The sequence below is a fragment of the Saxophila tyrrhenica genome, assembly GCF_035928015.1.
Source record: "Saxophila tyrrhenica strain CCFEE 5935 chromosome Unknown scaffold_14, whole genome shotgun sequence".
Classification (NCBI taxonomy): domain Eukaryota; kingdom Fungi; phylum Ascomycota; class Dothideomycetes; order Mycosphaerellales; family Extremaceae; genus Saxophila; species Saxophila tyrrhenica.
This window is the reverse complement of record NW_027041746.1, coordinates 447,386-464,795: the sequence shown is the minus strand read 5'-3', so window position 1 is coordinate 464,795 and position 17,410 is coordinate 447,386. Positions and strand designations below refer to the sequence as shown.

General features: G+C 56.0%; 6 protein-coding genes across 6 annotated transcripts; 4 read left to right on the top strand and 2 right to left on the bottom strand.

Annotated features, from left to right (window-relative positions):
- Positions 1-142: 142 nt before the first annotated feature.
- On the top strand, positions 143-2,458 carry pli1 (E3 SUMO-protein ligase pli1; the record flags this gene model as incomplete). Its single annotated transcript, XM_064805726.1, has 4 exons — positions 143-296; positions 394-600; positions 652-717; positions 777-2,458. The coding sequence occupies 4 exons, from the start codon at positions 143-145 to the stop codon at positions 2,456-2,458; spliced, it is 2,109 nt and encodes a 702-aa protein (XP_064656186.1).
- A 1,438-nt stretch (positions 2,459-3,896) lies between these two features.
- ERG3 (c-5 sterol desaturase) lies at positions 3,897-5,090 on the top strand (the record flags this gene model as incomplete). Its single annotated transcript, XM_064805725.1, has 2 exons — positions 3,897-4,207; positions 4,268-5,090. 2 exons carry the CDS (start codon positions 3,897-3,899, stop codon positions 5,088-5,090), a joined length of 1,134 nt encoding a protein of 377 aa, XP_064656185.1.
- Positions 5,091-6,541: 1,451 nt separating this feature from the next.
- LTR77_008492 (uncharacterized protein) lies at positions 6,542-10,354 on the top strand (the record flags this gene model as incomplete). Its single annotated transcript, XM_064805724.1, has 1 exon — positions 6,542-10,354. The coding sequence occupies one exon, from the start codon at positions 6,542-6,544 to the stop codon at positions 10,352-10,354; it is 3,813 nt and encodes a 1,270-aa protein (XP_064656184.1).
- A 446-nt stretch (positions 10,355-10,800) lies between these two features.
- Positions 10,801-12,788, bottom strand: LTR77_008491 (uncharacterized protein; the record flags this gene model as incomplete). Its single annotated transcript, XM_064805723.1, has 6 exons — positions 10,801-10,812; positions 10,902-11,980; positions 12,052-12,146; positions 12,218-12,261; positions 12,362-12,613; positions 12,669-12,788. The coding sequence occupies 6 exons, from the start codon at positions 12,786-12,788 to the stop codon at positions 10,801-10,803; spliced, it is 1,602 nt and encodes a 533-aa protein (XP_064656183.1).
- A 645-nt stretch (positions 12,789-13,433) lies between these two features.
- On the bottom strand, positions 13,434-15,249 carry ZWF1 (Glucose-6-phosphate 1-dehydrogenase; the record flags this gene model as incomplete). Its single annotated transcript, XM_064805722.1, has 4 exons — positions 13,434-13,546; positions 13,598-14,976; positions 15,154-15,186; positions 15,239-15,249. 4 exons carry the CDS (start codon positions 15,247-15,249, stop codon positions 13,434-13,436), a joined length of 1,536 nt encoding a protein of 511 aa, XP_064656182.1.
- A 745-nt stretch (positions 15,250-15,994) lies between these two features.
- On the top strand, positions 15,995-16,427 carry RPL33B (60S ribosomal protein L33B; the record flags this gene model as incomplete). Its single annotated transcript, XM_064805721.1, has 3 exons — positions 15,995-16,032; positions 16,118-16,143; positions 16,210-16,427. 3 exons carry the CDS (start codon positions 15,995-15,997, stop codon positions 16,425-16,427), a joined length of 282 nt encoding a protein of 93 aa, XP_064656181.1.
- Between the last annotated feature and the right edge of the window lie 983 nt (positions 16,428-17,410).

Below are 17,410 nucleotides of genomic sequence, written 5' to 3'. Positions count from 1 at the left end.
CGGCTTCGAGAGAGCGCAGTCAACTTGCTCGCGCACCCTCAATACCCACAGCAACCACGGAAAGACTGGCGAAAACCTTTGCGCTTGAGGCGATAGCAAGGCTTCGGAAAGAACAAGACTTCGGCGCTTTCGGCGCAAGAGAATGGCATCGAGTGGTCACATACTTCAGCAACAGAAGCCTGGGGTAGAGGCCCGAATCAGAGCGCTCGTCAATGATGATCTGAAGACGATATGTAGGGCATATGGGTATCAGGTCTCCGGAGCCAAAGCCCTCCTCGTCAACCGATGCGTAGAAGGTAAGGACGACCGCGAACCGGGCTGTGAACGGCTGCCTTGATTCACTCCGACTTTTACACCACCACCAGGACCAACAGAATCTAACTTGTTCTACAGCTCTCAACACTGCTGTTGAAAACGGCGACGTGAAGGCATTCGAAGACCTCAGGTATCGAAGTCAGAACCGGGGGAAGGAGCCACCGCGGGGCGTGATAGACGGCGCTGTGGCCCAGAGGTGGCCACCAACAGGAGGCTTTCAACCTTACAACATGGCACCTCAGCGAAACGGACCTGGCGTGTCCCAGGGCAGACCGTCTGGGAAGGGTAATGTGGCTGTAACCTTCACTCGCGGACATATCACTGACAGGGTAACAGGGACTTTCAAGACGAGCCCGTTCTATGAGATACTAGAAACTTTGGTGCCGATGCACGATCTACCTGGTGAGCATTCTATCGATCCATTGTCCTCTACTACGAGCGCACTTACGATGCTAATGCAGAAGGTCCAGAGATGCCTCAAAACCGCCACACCGTCAAATCATCTCTCACACTTCGAGCCGACCTTGCTCAACAATGCCGAAGCGATCCGAACCTCAAGATCATGATGTACTGTGGTCTCACCAAGACGATGTCCCCTCACAGCCCTGCGGATGTGGCCTTTCCCAATCAAATTGAAGTCAAGGTCAACGAGCAGGAAGTGAAGGCAAACTTCAAAGGCCTGAAAAACAAGACGGGCTCAACCAAACCTGCTGACCTCACTTTCTTGGTCCGCAAGTACAACGGCCAGCCAAACGGGGTGTCCGTCACTTACGCGCTCACCACTAACCGCTTCGCTTTCGCCATCTTCCTGGTACGGTATCACACCAAAGACGAGCTCGCGGCACGGATCAACAAGCATAACATCATCCGCAAACAGACCGTTCTGAGTGCGATGAGCAAAGCGAATTCCGATGATGACATCGCGGCAACGTCCATCCGGATGTCGCTCAAAGACCCCGTTTCGACCTTACGGATCAGCAGCCCAGTGCGGTCGTCGTACTGCTCGCACAACCAGTGTTTCGACGGTGGAATGTTCATGAGCCTCATGGAACAAGCACCTTACTGGCACTGCCCTGTGTGTAGCAAGGCGATCACATACGACTCACTGTGCGTGGACGAGTACTTTCAAGAGATCTTGAAGGCTGCCCCTGCCTCGATCGAGAAGGTAGACATCGAGCCGAACGGAGAGTGGAAGGTGATCAAAGAGGAAGAAGACAGCCAAACTGGTGGTCCAGCCAACAAGCCGCGAGCATCATACGATGATGACTTTGACGATGACTTTGACGATGATATTGTTGAGTTGGATCAACCGGTCTCGAAGCCAGTGAACGGCGTCAAGAGGGAGTCGCAATCCCAGGCGAGCTTAGGTGGTCGGCCTACTGCTCTCGACACTCCGCCTTTGTCATCACGCGAACCATCCGTTGCGCAGTCTGCAACATCCGCACAGCGGGGCAGCAAACGTCCGCAGAGCGCGGTTATCGACCTCACGCTCTCCGATGACGATGATGACCAGCCTGTGCGATCTGCGAGGAGAACAAACACCATCAACGTGCCGCGTCGAGGTGGGAACACCAACAACACCGCCACCACCGCCTCTCCATACGACACACCCACCTCTCTACCCGACCCTCGGCTGCAACCTCCACAGCAGAACCACAACGCCCACCAAACCAATCAACAGGTAGATAGCTATCGCCCGCCGCAGAACCCTTCCTACCCGCAGAACCAAGCTTACGGGTTCAGCGCTCATAACAGCATGTCGCCACCCAACATCAACTCGCCGGTGGCTTTCGGGCAGACGAGCATACCTAGCCAGCATTCTCGCCCCTTCCCGAGCCCGGCCCCTCCTCAATCATACTCCGGCTACACCAACGGGGCCTTCGCGCCTAATTCACCGTACCGTCCGCCGTCTCAGCAACCCAATTACCAGTATGGCTACCACCAACAACCAAACCGATCCACGTCATCACCGGCTCCAGCAGGCAACAGCGGACTCCGTCTCCCACCCATGCAGCCCCCGCCGCCGTATCAACAGCAGCAGCAGCATCCGTACGCGTCGCCGTCGGCGTATCAGGGTGGTGGGTGGAGGAGCGATGGGTCCGAGTTCGGAGGGTACATGAACTCAGGCAGTCCTGGTGGGTGAGAGGAATGGCGTGGAGGGGATGAAAAGTAATGATTCAGGCGAGAGTTGTAAGTTTTTGGGTGGACATGAGATCACGGCAAGCAAGCATGGCGTTAGGGAGCATGGGTGGCTAGGGATGATACCATGCGGGATTCTCGATGAGCAGAGACGCCATTTGGAGGGTTCGAGGGAAGAAAAAGCGTTCGTTGCCGTAAGTACCGCGAGAGAGGAATACTCTGCTGCTGCGCAAGGCACATGCATGTCTTTTCTCATTGCTTTACTGTAAAAAGTGTTTTTCAACTCTTCCACTTCATTGGTGACAGTGCCTTAAGTGCTTCCGCTCATGGATGCTCCGTCTACTCCTAAACACTCTACCTCCTACCACACCCTCCAGTATTGCAGCAACAACGACCTCACTCAGAACATAGTGCTATCTTGACGGGCCTGAGGAGATGGCTCGCAGAGCGTATGCAGTAGGTGACGTGTAGGAGAAGTGGCAGTCTCCGTAGTCCTGACTACAAGCAGAGTATACTCAGGGGCCTCTGGTAAGTAGAAGATTGTCATGCGGAGAAGAGGCGAGGACTATTAAGCGGACAGTATGGCTCTCCGAGACGGCAGGAACAGCAGCGCCTTACAGGAGGCTCTATAGCAGGCGATAGTGTCGCGGAGAGGCCAGAACCTGAACTCTAGGTCAGAGTGAGCCGTATAAGGGATGTTTCTCCTTGATAGTGATATTTCCCACCCCACCGACTGAGGTGGTACGGCCTTCTCTGGCGCAACCGGGTATTCGAGAAGATTGCCAGACATGCCGCTGGGTCGCGTTCACTGTCACTTTGCTTGGTAGCCTGGCGGTGGGTTGTGATTTATAGTTCTCCACGTGCAACTATTGCAGTATGTCGAGCCTGTGTCGGAAACATTGGCGGTGTGCTCCACATCTTGTCGCCACAAGCACCTGATCGTCAATTCCCGTACAGCAATTCCGACGCTGTTTGTTCAACGGGGCGATGGTTTGATGACAACGTACGATCACGTTCCCCGACAATCACATGCATCTCTAAGAAGCGTGCCGTTGTCGGCAGCTAGAGACGTTTGGACCCCATCTCCGCGTGGCCAATAGGTGGCAAGGACCCCTGCCGAACGGTCTTGCCCTGCAGAGTCGGAGCTTTCATTTCGAGCAACGTGGGGCGACTGTGAAAAAGATCATACGAGTTTTGAAAGCCGAATTAGCCCGCATTGGCAAATACTTTGACGACTACATCGTAAGCTGTGCCTCCCTTCGACCTGCGACCTTATACCTCGACCTCAGAGCTCTAAAAACGAACGAGAACGAAAACGAGACCAGCGCCGCAATCTCGAAAAAGCCGATCAGGAGCTGCCACCGAAGCGCGTACCACGAACCAGAGCTCGAAGCGTGCGGAGGCTGTGGGAAAGACAGGGACAAAGGGAGCTTTCCGGCGCCATGGACGTCGTGCTCGAGGTCTTCGATGGCCTCATGTTCGACCGGCTATACGCCAACATCCTCCCAATCCAATCCGCATCGTCGTTCGACCCCATCTCAACGCTCACCGCCGGCTTCAAGGGCTATGGCGGCAACGACACAGCATGGCAAGCGGCGTCACAGGGAGCCGATATGGGACTGCAGAGGTCGGCGTGGGAGTACAAGCCGGCGAGCCAGTATCTCCAGGTGCAGCCGAGCGAGTATGCGTGGATGAGCCGGTGGGATAGGGACGATGCGTGGCGGCAGACTGTGAGCTTGTACATCATTACATGGTGAGTGCAATTTTCATAAGTTGAACACGCTGGAGTTCGAGGCTGACCGAACAATCACAGGCTCTTCGGACTGGTCATCTACTTCCTCTGCGCCTCGCTCTCCTACATCTTCGTCTTCGACAAGGACACCTTCAACCACCCGAAATACCTCAAGAACCAAATGCGCATGGAGATCAAGCAGACCCTCGAATCTATCCCCATCATGGCCATCTTCACCGTCCCCGCCTTCGTCGCCGAAGTCCGCGGCCACAGCTTCATCTACGACAACATCTCCGACATCTCCCACCCCATCCTCACCCTCTTCGGCTCCTCGTGGAACTACCTGCAGTTCCCCCTCTTCATCCTCTTCACCGACTTCTGCATCTACTGGATCCACCGCGGCCTGCACCACCCCAAGGTCTACAAGCGCCTGCACAAGCCGCACCACAAATGGATCATGCCCACGCCTTTCGCCTCGCACGCCTTCCACCCCTTGGACGGCTTCAGCCAGAGCGTGCCCTACCACCTCTTCCCCTTCATCTTCCCCCTGCACAAATTCGCCTACATCGCCCTCTTCACCTTCATCCAGATCTGGACCGTGATGATCCACGACGGGGAGTATGTGGCCAACAGCCCCATCATTAACGGCGCCGCGTGCCACACCATGCACCATCTGTACTTCAACTACAACTACGGGCAATTCACCACCCTCTGGGACAGGCTGGGCGGCAGCTATCGCAAGCCGAATGATGAGTTGTTCCAGAAGGACCAGAAGATGAGTAAAGACGAGTGGTCGCGGCAGAGCAAGGAGATGGAGAAGATGGTCAAGGAGGTCGAGGGGAAGGATGACCGGAGTTATGGGCCGGAGGAGACTTTTGTAAGGAGGAGGCAGAAGGTTGCGTGAGCTGCTTCTGGAGAGTGTTGTGTGTTGATTTGGGCGTTTGGGGAGGGTTGGAAAGATTGCATTGGACTGGCCGTCTGGGGCTGTTCTCAATTGTTAGCGTTCTAGGCGTGCTGATATTTGGCCTAGGTAGGCTTATAGAGCGGTTGTTTTTATTTTTGAGCGAATCGAAAGTACTTCGAACGAGAGAGGTATCCTCCCATCATCACAACAAGCCCCGTCGACTCAAAACAGCCACAGTGCCTAGGTGCCCCGTTATCTCATCGGATGGATCTGATGGTCTTCCTTGACGCTGCCATACGACTACCGATTCAACTTGGGGCTATGTAGGCTGGGACAAAGGCCACGAAGGCCACAAAGGCGACGCTCGTCAGGCGACGTCTTGGAAGACGGGGAAGTTTCTTACCTAAACTCTCAAGAACGACACCCCGGTGGTCCAGAATCTGGTTAGGATCCGACTGCTGTTCTCGCCAGCACTGAGGCCCGGCGGCTTGTACGTAGCCCACTCGTGTGAGTTTGCTCATGACCGCTGCTTCTCGCGGCATCGCGCGGGTATTAAGAAGAGGTGTAGTCTCCACCCGCGGCCTTGGGATTTGGAAGAGGTGAGGTTGGGGCTCCATTTCGACCGCAGCCCGGCCCACTAGGATGGAACGCGTGACAATGCCACCGTCCCGTGGCCATGGCGCTGTATGGGACTTCGAGTCCGGCTCAAGGTGACGGCTGGGCCATACTGAACCTCCGTCTGCATCGCCACAGCCCAGAGCGTTCTCGACAATCGGCGTTCGCTCATATCGGAGCTCTGAATACCCGGCGAGCTCTCCGCAGAGGGTTTGCCACTGTTGCGCGAGAGTGGGCGCAAACTAAATTTGGGAGCTTCGATGGCGCAAGTAGCGCAGCACTCTCCTCGTGACGCTCGTGTTGCAGCATACGAATGCCAAAGGACTCTCGCGTGTCCCTTCATCAAAAGGTGGTGCTGCCTTTGAGATATGTGTTGGATGGCGGAGGGAAGATCGCAATATTCAAGCGGTGGTTGTTTGGTGACATTGGCTGCGCCGGTCGGCACGAATGCCCGCCGAGGAGAGGTCTTGAGTCTGAAACAAGCCCTCATCTCGATTCTCGATTGGCCGAGAAGTGGCCGGTACGTCACCTGCAGAAAGAGGGTTGCGAAAGAAGCTCTCGCTATCGGAGAACGTCTTGTGGTGTTGACCGTTGGAAAAAACGTGCAACTCTAGACAGCCCTACCTCACCAGATATCACAAACCTTCTCCTCAAGTCTTGCGGCGTTGACGGTGCTGGCGCCGGGCGAATGCTATGCCTTATTCTGCTGTGTTATAGTGCCTCCATTGGCTCTCATCCCGCCTCGGCCGCTCGTATATCGCATGTCTTAAGACTGGTTCAATCTCGACCTCACGCGCGCGGGTGTCTGTAGGAGGGAAGGCCATCCAACGGGCAAGATGTCGCGGAGCAGTAATGACAGCTCTTGGGGCAGGAGGAGGTCGTTGCTGGCCCTGCCGACCCTCAATTCACTGGGCGGCGGCGATGGGTCGAAGAAAGAGCAGAGGACGTTGAAGAAGACACCGCATCGACGAGCGCCGAGTTTGTTCACCGAATTGAATCACCCGGACCTTGCGAATGACACTGGCGACGAGTTGAGGTCCGCGCCGGCGATTACAGATTCACCACGGTTCCGGCGGCCTTCACTGAGTCTACGATCCAGCGTGAGGCGGCCTCCCTCGACTCCTCACAACTATTTGAAGACTTCGGGCTCGCGCGGGAGCACTGACGACACCTACGACTTGAAGTTCGGCGAACCGCTATCTGCTACACCCTCCAGCGCCACTTCGTACGGCGAGTGGAGCATGGATGGATCTTCTCCAGCACGGAATGTGCTTCTGCATGGCGACGTCCAGACTAGTGGAGGAGTGTTCAGGAAGAAGAAGGAATACTTGGTTTTGACGGAGACGCACATCATACGGTTCAAATCGCAGTCCAAGGCAGCAGATGCTCTCGCAGGTGTGCCTCACCCGACAGGTAGACCTCAAGGAGCGAAGCACAACCAAATGCCTTCTTCTGGATCCTTGACCGATCTTCGCGCAGAGTCGGATTCATCGGGCGACAAGGACGGTCGGATAGCTTTGCGACAGGTGGTTGCAGTGTATCAGGTGGACGACGGGAAGCCGTACTTTGCACTTGATGTTTGTTTCCTGGACGAAGAGAGCGCGCAGTCGTCTGCACTTACGATGCAGTTCAACGCCGCAGACGAGCGAGACCTTTGGGTGAGGAACATCCGAACGGCAGGCAACAGCGCTCGACTACGGCAGCCGGTGCAACTCTCGTCATTCAATGTGGAACATGCAGCACGCATAATCGAGCGCGATCACGACTACGATCCCGCCAACTGCGCCATCTACAAGGTGGTCCAACGGCAGCCCTTGAAGTCCAGCCGCTCCTCGACAGACGACCTGACGAAGCTTGGTTCAACCGGATCGACTGTGTGTTTCCTTGTGATTGGCGTACACAAGGTGCACATCGTACAGCTCATCAAGCCTGCCGCGAATCGAAGTGGCAGCCCATCGTTACAACCGATCAGCTCCCAGGCCTCGTTCGGCATTCTCAACCTGTCAGCCATCAGGATCAACGACGTGGACGATGGCTTTGAGCTCAGCTTTCGACAGCCGCTACAACCAGCGAAGCGACTGTCACTTGCATCGCTGGCGTCTCATGAGATTGGCGCCCGGCTACACTACGTGGAGAACTATCTGCGACCTGAGGCCGGGCATCGTCTTTTCAGATTCAGCATACCGCCAGAAGTGGAGAACTTGATTGCACCGCCAGTGCGGGCTGAAGAAGAGCACAGCTGTTTCGACCGGACACTATCAGCGTATAGCATAGCTTACGGTCTGAATCCAGCCAACGTTCGCTACACGATCAACTACGATTGCGAAGATGCGCCGCGCTTTGAACTGCTGCCTCCTGCTGATACGAAGAGATCGGACTACCGACCGCTGGCGCTACTGGCTATCATGCGCGCGTTGCGGTATAACGAGAGCTTTGGAAGCTTGTCTTTCGCTGGCATCAACCTCGACAGCTTGAATGGCCTTGATGATGAGCATGGGAAGGAGTACGTATGCACACGGACGAAGCGAGGGACACCCATCCGATTGACGGAAGACGAGCTTGGCCGTGCTTGCGTTCTGGTGCAGGAAGTTCGTGCGTTGGCTGCAACGAGCAAGAGATTACGGCGTATGGACTTCTCTGGATGCGTCACGCCGAAGACGATCGCACTCGCACAACTGCCCGAAGAAGAGAATCCTAGGACGAAAGATATCGGGTGCGGCGTGGTGGAAGCTCTTGTGCCGTTGTGCAGACAGCAGACCACGAATGTGGACTGGATTTGTCTCAATGGCATCGAGCTGAGCGATACTGACATGGACTATCTTGTCGGCGCGGCTGTCGACAAGTCTTGCCACTTCCGTGCAATTGAGCTCAACAAGTGCGGTCTCAATGACCGGAGTATGGGCTTGATATTGGATGCGCTGCGAGCACAGGAGAACACGCTGGAGGCCATTGAGATTGCTGGGAATACTGCACGTATTGACCCGGTGACGTTTGACAGTCAGTTGGGCATGTTCGGCTTCATCAGAAAACTCAACCTCTCGCACATTTCCAGAACATCGGGTAACGAGCCGCTGCTGACGGCGGAAACGCTGCTTGTGTGGCGGCTGCAGGAGTTGCGTCTCAGTGGTACGCTGTTGAACTCAGCATCAATTGACGCTGTCGCGACATACCTGGCTCATCCTCATTCGATGACGCTGCATGAGCTCTACTTTGACAACGCATATCTGACTGGCGGTGACATCGCGACGATACTGCATAGCTTGTCGCTGGACACTGGCTATCCGCGAGACATACACCTTGACATCAGCCACAACATCCTGTCAAAGGGTCTTGAAAAGGTCACCAAAGCTATTGCCGATGGCCTGGCACCCACACGACTCAGCATGAGAGCCATTGAGTACCGGGAGGAGTCTCAGTTCCGCAAGATGTTGAATGCTTTGATAAACAACAAGAGCATCCAGTATCTCGACATGTCGCAGACGGCATTACCAGGTGATGCGAGCGAGGAGACGTGCCGTGCCATGGCACGATTACTTGCGGAAAACGACACTCTGGTTGAGCTCGACCTGTCTGGCGAAGACTCCAGATTAGCGTCGTCCAAGTTCGGCGCTGGCATTAACGATGCACTTGTCGGCTTGAAGCGGAACACGTCACTGCACACGTTCCGCATCGAGCGGCAAAAGCTGGGAGTGCAGGGCGCCAACACTCTTGCCGACGTGCTGAAAGATAACACCACACTCCGCGAACTGCACTGCGACAACAACGAGATCCCACTCCAAGGCCTTACCGACCTCGTCAACTCCCTCATCGATAACACCACCCTCATCTACCTCCCCAGCATGCGCGACGGCCGCGAAGCAGCCTTCAAATCCGCCGAAGCCACCATGAAAGGCATGACCGACCCCGAATCCCCCCCTCCCGTCCCCCACCGCAATACCGCCTCCTTCGGTAGCGCCTCCGGCATGCGCCGCGGCCTCTCCACCGTCCGGCAAAAAGCCTCCCGCGCCGCCTCAGCCTACACACCCTCCTTTCCCGCCTTACCCTCCCGCACCCCAGATTCCCCCAACAGCCGCCAGTCCTTCTCCCTAAGCCTCCCCACCGCGCGCTCCAAACAGTCCACCAACGCCCCCATCGCCGCACCCGCGCACTTCACCGTCCAGGATATCCAAACCACGCATCGGTTGTTGTCGGAACAATGGGACCGCCAGCACTACCGCTTATCCCAGTATCTCGAGCGCAACTGGTGCTTGCTCAACAACATGCCCGTGGACATGGAAGTGGAAGATGAGAAGTTCGAGCGTCCAGCCTCCATCGCTTCATTGGGCAAAGTCCTCGAATTGGTGAAATCTGACACCACGCCGAGGGCGGAGCCGGATATGTACTTCACCGGCGACGCAGACGCAGATCTAGATCCGATGCCGCAGGTTCCTGCCGTGCAACCCCAGCAGGCGAGGAAGAGCTCGCTAATGGGCGAGAAGACGCCGAGTGGGATGAGCTTCAAGCAGTTCATCCTCGATGGCAGCGCGCCGGGGACGCCGGAGTCTTTGACGGAGATGGAGGCTGCGGGCAGGCAGTTGCGGGTTGACACTGCGAATTTGATCGATTATGAGGAGCCGAGGACGCCTACGCAGGCGGGTTTTGGGAATTGAGTAATTTTGGGTTCGGGGTCTAGTTATACAACCGTTTTGCGCGGCGTTGGCTTGGGTATGCGGCATTGGATCGGGATATCGAAGGGCGTTTTTGGGCTGGTGGAGGTTGTTTGTATATATGCATTGATTGGGAGGCAACGCTGCCAGCTACTGGAGGGGCAATGAAGCATGATGGTATTGATAACATGTAGAGACGTATATGCAGACATATTACCAGATGTAACAATGCGTTCATTCGCATCTCCTCGTGGAGTCAGAAGAGAGGCAACCGGGGGCTGGTAGCCGCCTGCCGAGTACCGTGAAGAGGAGACAGAGATGAGAAACAGGAGGTCATCGGAATCAGCTTGTCTGATGCCTCCGTACGAGTCTTCTAAACGTGCATCTAATGTCTAACGTCTAATAGCTCCCTTTCAACCTCCTAGTCGCAAGAGCAGCGACGACAGAGCTCAGTGCTCCAACTGTTCATACCCAAATTAGCACCACCTCACTTCCACCTCATCACCCAGGAAGAAGACTTACTGAACAAACAAACACTAATCCCACTCACCCCCTCCGCCGCATGATGCTCCCCCGGCCTTGCCTCCTTCGCCAACTCCGGACTCTTCCCCGGCTCCAGCAGCGAAAACACGACCCAGCTAATCGCCGTGCCTACGAATTGCGGCAGCGTGGTGTAAATATTCAGAATACCGAGGTATATCCCCGACAACTCGCCCGTCGAAGACGATTGCACTGAAGCGTTCGAGTCGTGCCGCAGGTGCAAGATCCGAGGCGGCGAGTCCGTGGTGCCGTCTAGTTCGATCGAATCGCTGCGCTTCCCGCTGCTGCCGGAGGACACGCGGCTGGTGTACGGTAAGCCGGTGCTGAGGCGGTTGACTTCGACGCCGAGGAAGGTGGCTGGGGAGAGGGTGGCGATGGCGTTGGAGACGCCGAGGAGGGCTACCAAGACCGTGGCGAACTGGACTGATTGGACGATGGGGGCCCAGATCATGGCGGCGGAGAAGAGGAGGCAGCCGACTGCCCAGGCGGTGAGGAGGGAGGGTTTGCGGAAGCGGACCTTGCTAAGGACCGGTTCGAGGATGGTGGGTGGGCGGGCGGTGTAGGCGGGTTTGTCGTTGTCGTCTGGGCTGTGGATGAGCCAGGGGAGGACTATGGAGCAGATGGTCGCTACGATTGAGAAGACGATCAAGGACATGCTCCCGTGTCGGCCGACTTCGTTCAGAGCGTCGTCAGATTTGTGGTCGGAGGAGGGGACTTCGTAGCGGAGGTAGATTTCTCCAACCCACGTACTGCCGTAGAAGAGGACAGGGAACCAGCCGATCCAGCTCCAGAACTGCACCCAGCAGATGGCTTGGATGCGGTCAGGGACGTTCAATATCGTTGAAAACGTCTGCGAGAGCAGTACCATGAGACTCTGCTCCTTCTCGCCTTCTTTGCCGCCGTCCCTAACCAAGACGCGCTCTTGGACTGCCCAGGCGGTCGTGCATTGGGCGATGCTCATAGCTATCGCCGCGATCACACAGACCTTCTTGAACTGGGTGTCGCCTAGGAAGCTGCCGAACATAGAATTCAGGTCCAGAGCTCCGATGGCGTAGACCATGAGATGGCCTATGCCGCCCATTCTGCTAACTGCCGGATGTCAGCAGTCGCCCCTGAATGAGGTCACGAGTAGAGATAGAGGAGCGGGAAGACGTACTCACCCCAGGCGGCTCCGAGTTGCTGTTTCTCAATCGGCAGTGTATCGACGATCAGCGCTTTGCACGTTGACTGTGCTACATTAATGACGAAGTCGAGCCTGCAAACAAAAGGGCAAATGGGTTAGCGAATGTCTCAGACATGGTAGGGTGTTGCCCATGGGTTTGGTACACATAAATATCCCCCACCGCAATCACAATCGCCAACTTCCTCCTCTGCCGCACACCAACAGTCAGCACTCATCCCATCTCACCTCCTCTGGCCACCCCTACCCCCAATCCCAGCATGCGCGTAAAAAGGACAGGTATACCTCACCCCCTCAACCCCCTCAACAACCCACCCCGCAATCTCCTTCGCCCACCCCAACACCAAATAACACGCCCCCACCGCCACCGTGCCAGCCAGCATAAAAGGCCTCCTGCGCCCGTATTTGCTCGTGCTCTTATCCGACATCATGCCTACAAGAGGTTGCACGATGAGCCCGGAGAGGGGCCCGGCGGTCCAGACGAGAGACATGCGGGATTTCGACATGCCGAGGGAGAGGAGGTAGGGGGTGCAGTAGGTTAGCTAGATCTACGGGTTAGTAGGAGGATGATGGTGAAGGGGGGGGGGAGGGAGGTACTTCAGTGCCCCAAGCGAATTGGAGCCCGATTACGCTGGCAGTGAGGAGGAACATGCGGAGGGATTCGGTGGAGCCTTTGATTCGGGGCTGGCCGGTCCAGGAGAGTGTTGGTATGGCCATTGTGAGGGATATCGTGTGTTCTTCTGTGTGCGTTCCGAGGTGCCGCGCGAAGCGGCGAAGGAGATCGTGTTATAGCAGCATTGATGCTAGTCTGGTGTACGTGGATGTACTTAAGCAAGGGATGGTACAAGGCTATCAAAGACAAGGTGTCTCGAGGTGCAGTTGAGGTTGGACGAGATCCGAAGTCGAGCTTGCCTCTTAGGTCAGGCGCGTCCGAGCGCGAGATGCTCGACGATCACATGCAACACAAGGTATAGTAACACGAGGATATCATAGACAGGAAAAAGTCATCTCAGATGTGTTCATTTCAACATTTCTACATCCCATCATACCACCCGCCCAAAGTCTATCAAAGAGCGAGCGCCAGACGAGGTCCATTCATATCCATTAAGACTCTCCCAACCCACCGATCCCGAATCACATCACATCAATCGTCTCCAAAAAGCCACGAGCACACCAACCATGCATACGGCCACCCGTCTCTGCCTCAGTATGGTTACAATGGTGGACGCTACGCCGCCCACCGCTTCCAAATCGCGCCGCGCACGGGCGTTGCTCGAGCGGTGTCGTGTACGGCGTTGAACATCTTGCTTTTCGTTGACTTTTCAGGATGGACGACTTCGAGGGTTTGAGGGGAGGAGTGGATCAGAGCTTGTTGGGCTCTGTGGACGACTGGGGCCATTGGTAGCCGGCGGCGTCGGAGAACTTGTAGCCGTAGCTGGCGGTGAAGTCGTCAAGGACGGCGGGGCCGCGGGAGCCTGGAAACGTGTTAGCGGATGTTTAGAAAGAGGATAGAACGAATTACTGACCGTACGGGTAGCCCATGGGCACGATCTCCTTGTTGTCATCCAGGTAGTGGAGGAGTGGGGTGAAGATGCGCCACGAAGCGTCAAGCTCGTCGTCACGCACGAAGTTGCTGTGGTCGCCCTTCAGCGAGTCGAGGATGAGCGACTCGTACGCCTCAGGAATCTTGAGGTCAGAGAAGCGTCTCCGATAGGTGAGGTCGAGCTCTGTGACGGTGGTCTGCATGCTCAAGCCAGGCAGCTTGGAGTTCATCTTGATGTAGATGCTCTCGTTGGGCTGCACGCGAAGCACCAGCTCGTTGCGGGGGATGTCCTTGAAGATTCCGCTCGTCACGTCCTTGTATTGAATGCGCACCTCCGTCTTCTGCTCGTTGAGAGCCTTGCCAGCCTTGAGAATGAAAGGAACACCGTCCCAGCGCTCGTTCTTGATGTATGCGACCATGCTAGTGAACGTAGGGCAGCGCGACTCCTTGGGAACAGTGTCGTCCTCCTTGTAACCAGGCTTCGTGCCGTCCAGCGACTTCTCGTACTGGCCGATGATGACGTTCTTGGGCTCGATGGAGGGCATGCCGCGAAGCACGCGCACCTTCTCGTCACGGATGTCCTCAGAGGAGAAAGAGATTGGCCTCTCCATCGCCAAGAGCGTGAGCACCTGCAGGAGATGGTTCTGCATCACGTCGCGGATAATGCCAAACTCGTCAAAGTACCCGCCACGACCCTCAGTACCGAAGGGCTCCTTGAAGGTAATCTGCACATTGTCGATGTGGTTGCGGTTCCAGGTTGCGCCGAAGAACTCATTGCCGAACCTGAGGATGAGGATGTTCTTCACCATCTCCTTGCCGAGATAGTGATCGATACGGAAGGTCTCCTCCTCCTTCCAGTTGGGCCGCAGAGCGCGATCGAGCTCACGAGAGGACTCCAGGTCCTTGCCGAACGGCTTCTCGATGATGATGCGAGCAATGCCGCTCTTGGGGTAGTTGTTCCTCTTCAGGTGCTCGCTGACGGGAATGAACACGCTGGGAGGCAGGGCCATATAGAACACTCTGTTGTTGACCTTCTGTCCCTTCTCCACCTCCTGCAGGTGCTTCTCCAGGTTCTGAAAGCTGTCGTCCTGGTCGTACTGCCCGCTCACGTAGGTGGTGAGTTTGCAGAACTCTTCAGACTGCTGCTCCAACTCTTTTGTGGGCGTCTTGATGTGGCTCTTGACGCGACGCAGGTACTCTTCGTGGTCCATCTTCGTCCGGGCATAGCCCACGATCTTGACATCCTTGGGGAGGAAGCCATTGCGATAGAGGCCGAACAGTGCCGGGAAGGTCTTCTTCTTCGCAAGGTCGCCGGACGCACCAAGGACCACCACGACGGTGTTGTCCTTGAGCTCCATGTTGCTGTGGTGGGAGAGATGTCAGCAATGCGGTGAAGATAGCAAGGTGGGGCGGTTTTGGAGATATGGTTGGAAACATTGCGACAGAGCGAGGATTGCACCTCCAATTACTCCCTCCGCGAAGCATTCCTCTCGCCGCTCTCCATATCGCACGGTAGAAAAGGAAGAGGTCAAGTCTTACCCAACACCTTGCGGCTCATCTTGGTGGATGATACTGCGATTCAGTCAGCATGTTGTTCGCCAGTGGCACTCAGCGCGGGACGTACGTGTCGGCCATTGTGGTTTGTGAGGGGATGAGGTGAGGTTCGGCGGAAGAGGCGAAGGTAACGAAGAGGTTGTGATGTTGAGAAATCTTTGGAGCTAGCGAGTCTCTGCACGATGTCGCCTCTGTGGGGATCTGCGATTCACTTCTGACGGAGGACGGGCTTCGTGATGCAACTAATGCCGAAACGACGGGACAACTTCTCAATGCTCAGTTGCTGCTTCCTTCTCCAGCATCTACAAGTCCAGATGGTATTTGTACGGTCAAACAGCGAGCTTCAATCGCAGTATATGCTATCTACCAGCCTCACACCGATTGATGGTACGTGGAACGTAATGCATCTGCTTACAGAAGCTCTCGTCATATCTCCGACTGATCCGCTGGTCATTTACCCGCCGTCCTACATTGCACCGTAGACTGTGGTACGGGATGTGCAACGAGGTACGGTGGTCGGCATTGACTGTTCTTCGTCGCGATGCTGACAGTCTGCTACTCTCTCACTCTATCGTGCAAGTCATCGCCACCAACACATCTAGAGTGGTGCGAAGAGCAGAAGACTGTTCAATGCAGTGAGAAGTGAATGTAGTGGATGACAAAGCGGTGTCTTGCCTGAGGCATCAGCGCCAAGCCACACCTTCGGCAGCACCCGCAAATTCGCGACCACATCTCGAAGAAGCATATCCACCTCAAGTCAATACCACCACTCCAACAACACTCTCTCTGGAACCGCTTGCTTCGTCCCCGGAACAATACCGACACCATGGCAGAGAAGGTCGCAGGTCACCGGTTATACGTGAAGTACGTCTACATCCCGCGACACCCTGCGCAAAAATGAGGATATTCAAACATATGGGTTGAGCCATGCTAACATACACTCTCACAGGGGCAAGCACATCTCGTACCAGCGCGGTTCGTAAACCCATCCGCAAAGTCGTCCTCCAGCCGCCTCGATACTAACATAACTGCACGATACAGGCAAGAGGAACACCAACCCAGGTACCTCGCTCATCGAAATCGAGGGTGTGGACAACACCAAGGACGCTACCTTCTACCTCGGCAAGCGCATCGCATACGTGTACCGGGGCAAGAGGGAGATCCGCGGCACGAAGATAAGGGTCATCTGGGGCAAGGTGACGCGAACACATGGTGAGCAGACACACCAAAAAGCAGCAGTGGAGGGCTGTCGAGAATGAAGAGGACAGTACTGACGATGTGGGAACAGGCAATTCCGGCGTAGTAAGGGCGCAGTTCAAGCACAACCTGCCGCCAAAGAGCTTCGGTGCGATGGTGCGGATAATGCTCTACCCTAGCTCGATATGAGTGCGCGAAGCGGGACTCTCCAAAAGAGCGAGGACGACGATGTGGTCGCTGGCATGCATGGCGTTCTTAGAAAAGAAGGGTTGCAGTGTATCATGGCTGGTTGTGCGAGATTGGCCGACCTGATGCTGCGCTGACATCTACCTTACCACTCGATGCTCGTAGCGATTAAACTGAGCAAAACGATTCGATCACCCAAATATTCACAACGATTCCGGTGAGGAGATGAAATGTGGACATGTGCTTCGCTTGGTGTATGCCGTGAACGAAGTGAGGCACTGAATTCTGCTACGAAAACTCACGGAAGGCCGTGCTCCGAGCGGTGCAGCTGCATCAGGTTCATTGACGCCGCAACGTCTTCCTCGTCGCCTGGTGTCCCCTTCGCACCGACATGCTTCCCATCGGCTCTGCTCTCAGCGGTGGCAACGACTGGACTATCCAACCTCTCCTTTTCCGAAGCAGCTTCCTCGCGTTCCTCTTTACCCCCACAGTCCTTACGCCCACCATTCTCCTTCCCACCCGTCTTCCCCGCCCGCGCCTCCCTCACAGCCTTACACTCCTCCACCCCATGCCTCGCCTCCACATCCCCACACCCACAGCCCCAACACCTACACCTCTCAACCGCCCACCCACACCCGGCGCACTTCTCGCTCAGCTCAAAAGCGACTTCAGCCTTCTCTGCCTGACGCTTGCACTCGCTGCACTCGCACTCGCACTCGCAGTCCCAGTACGTGAGGTCGCAGTGATGACACACGTCCTCGACGAGGCAATCGCATTCTGACCAGGTATTCTCGCAGTCGCCGCAATGGGCCAGCGAGCCACTCTCACTCTCCTCATCCCCCTCCTCATCCCCATCAAC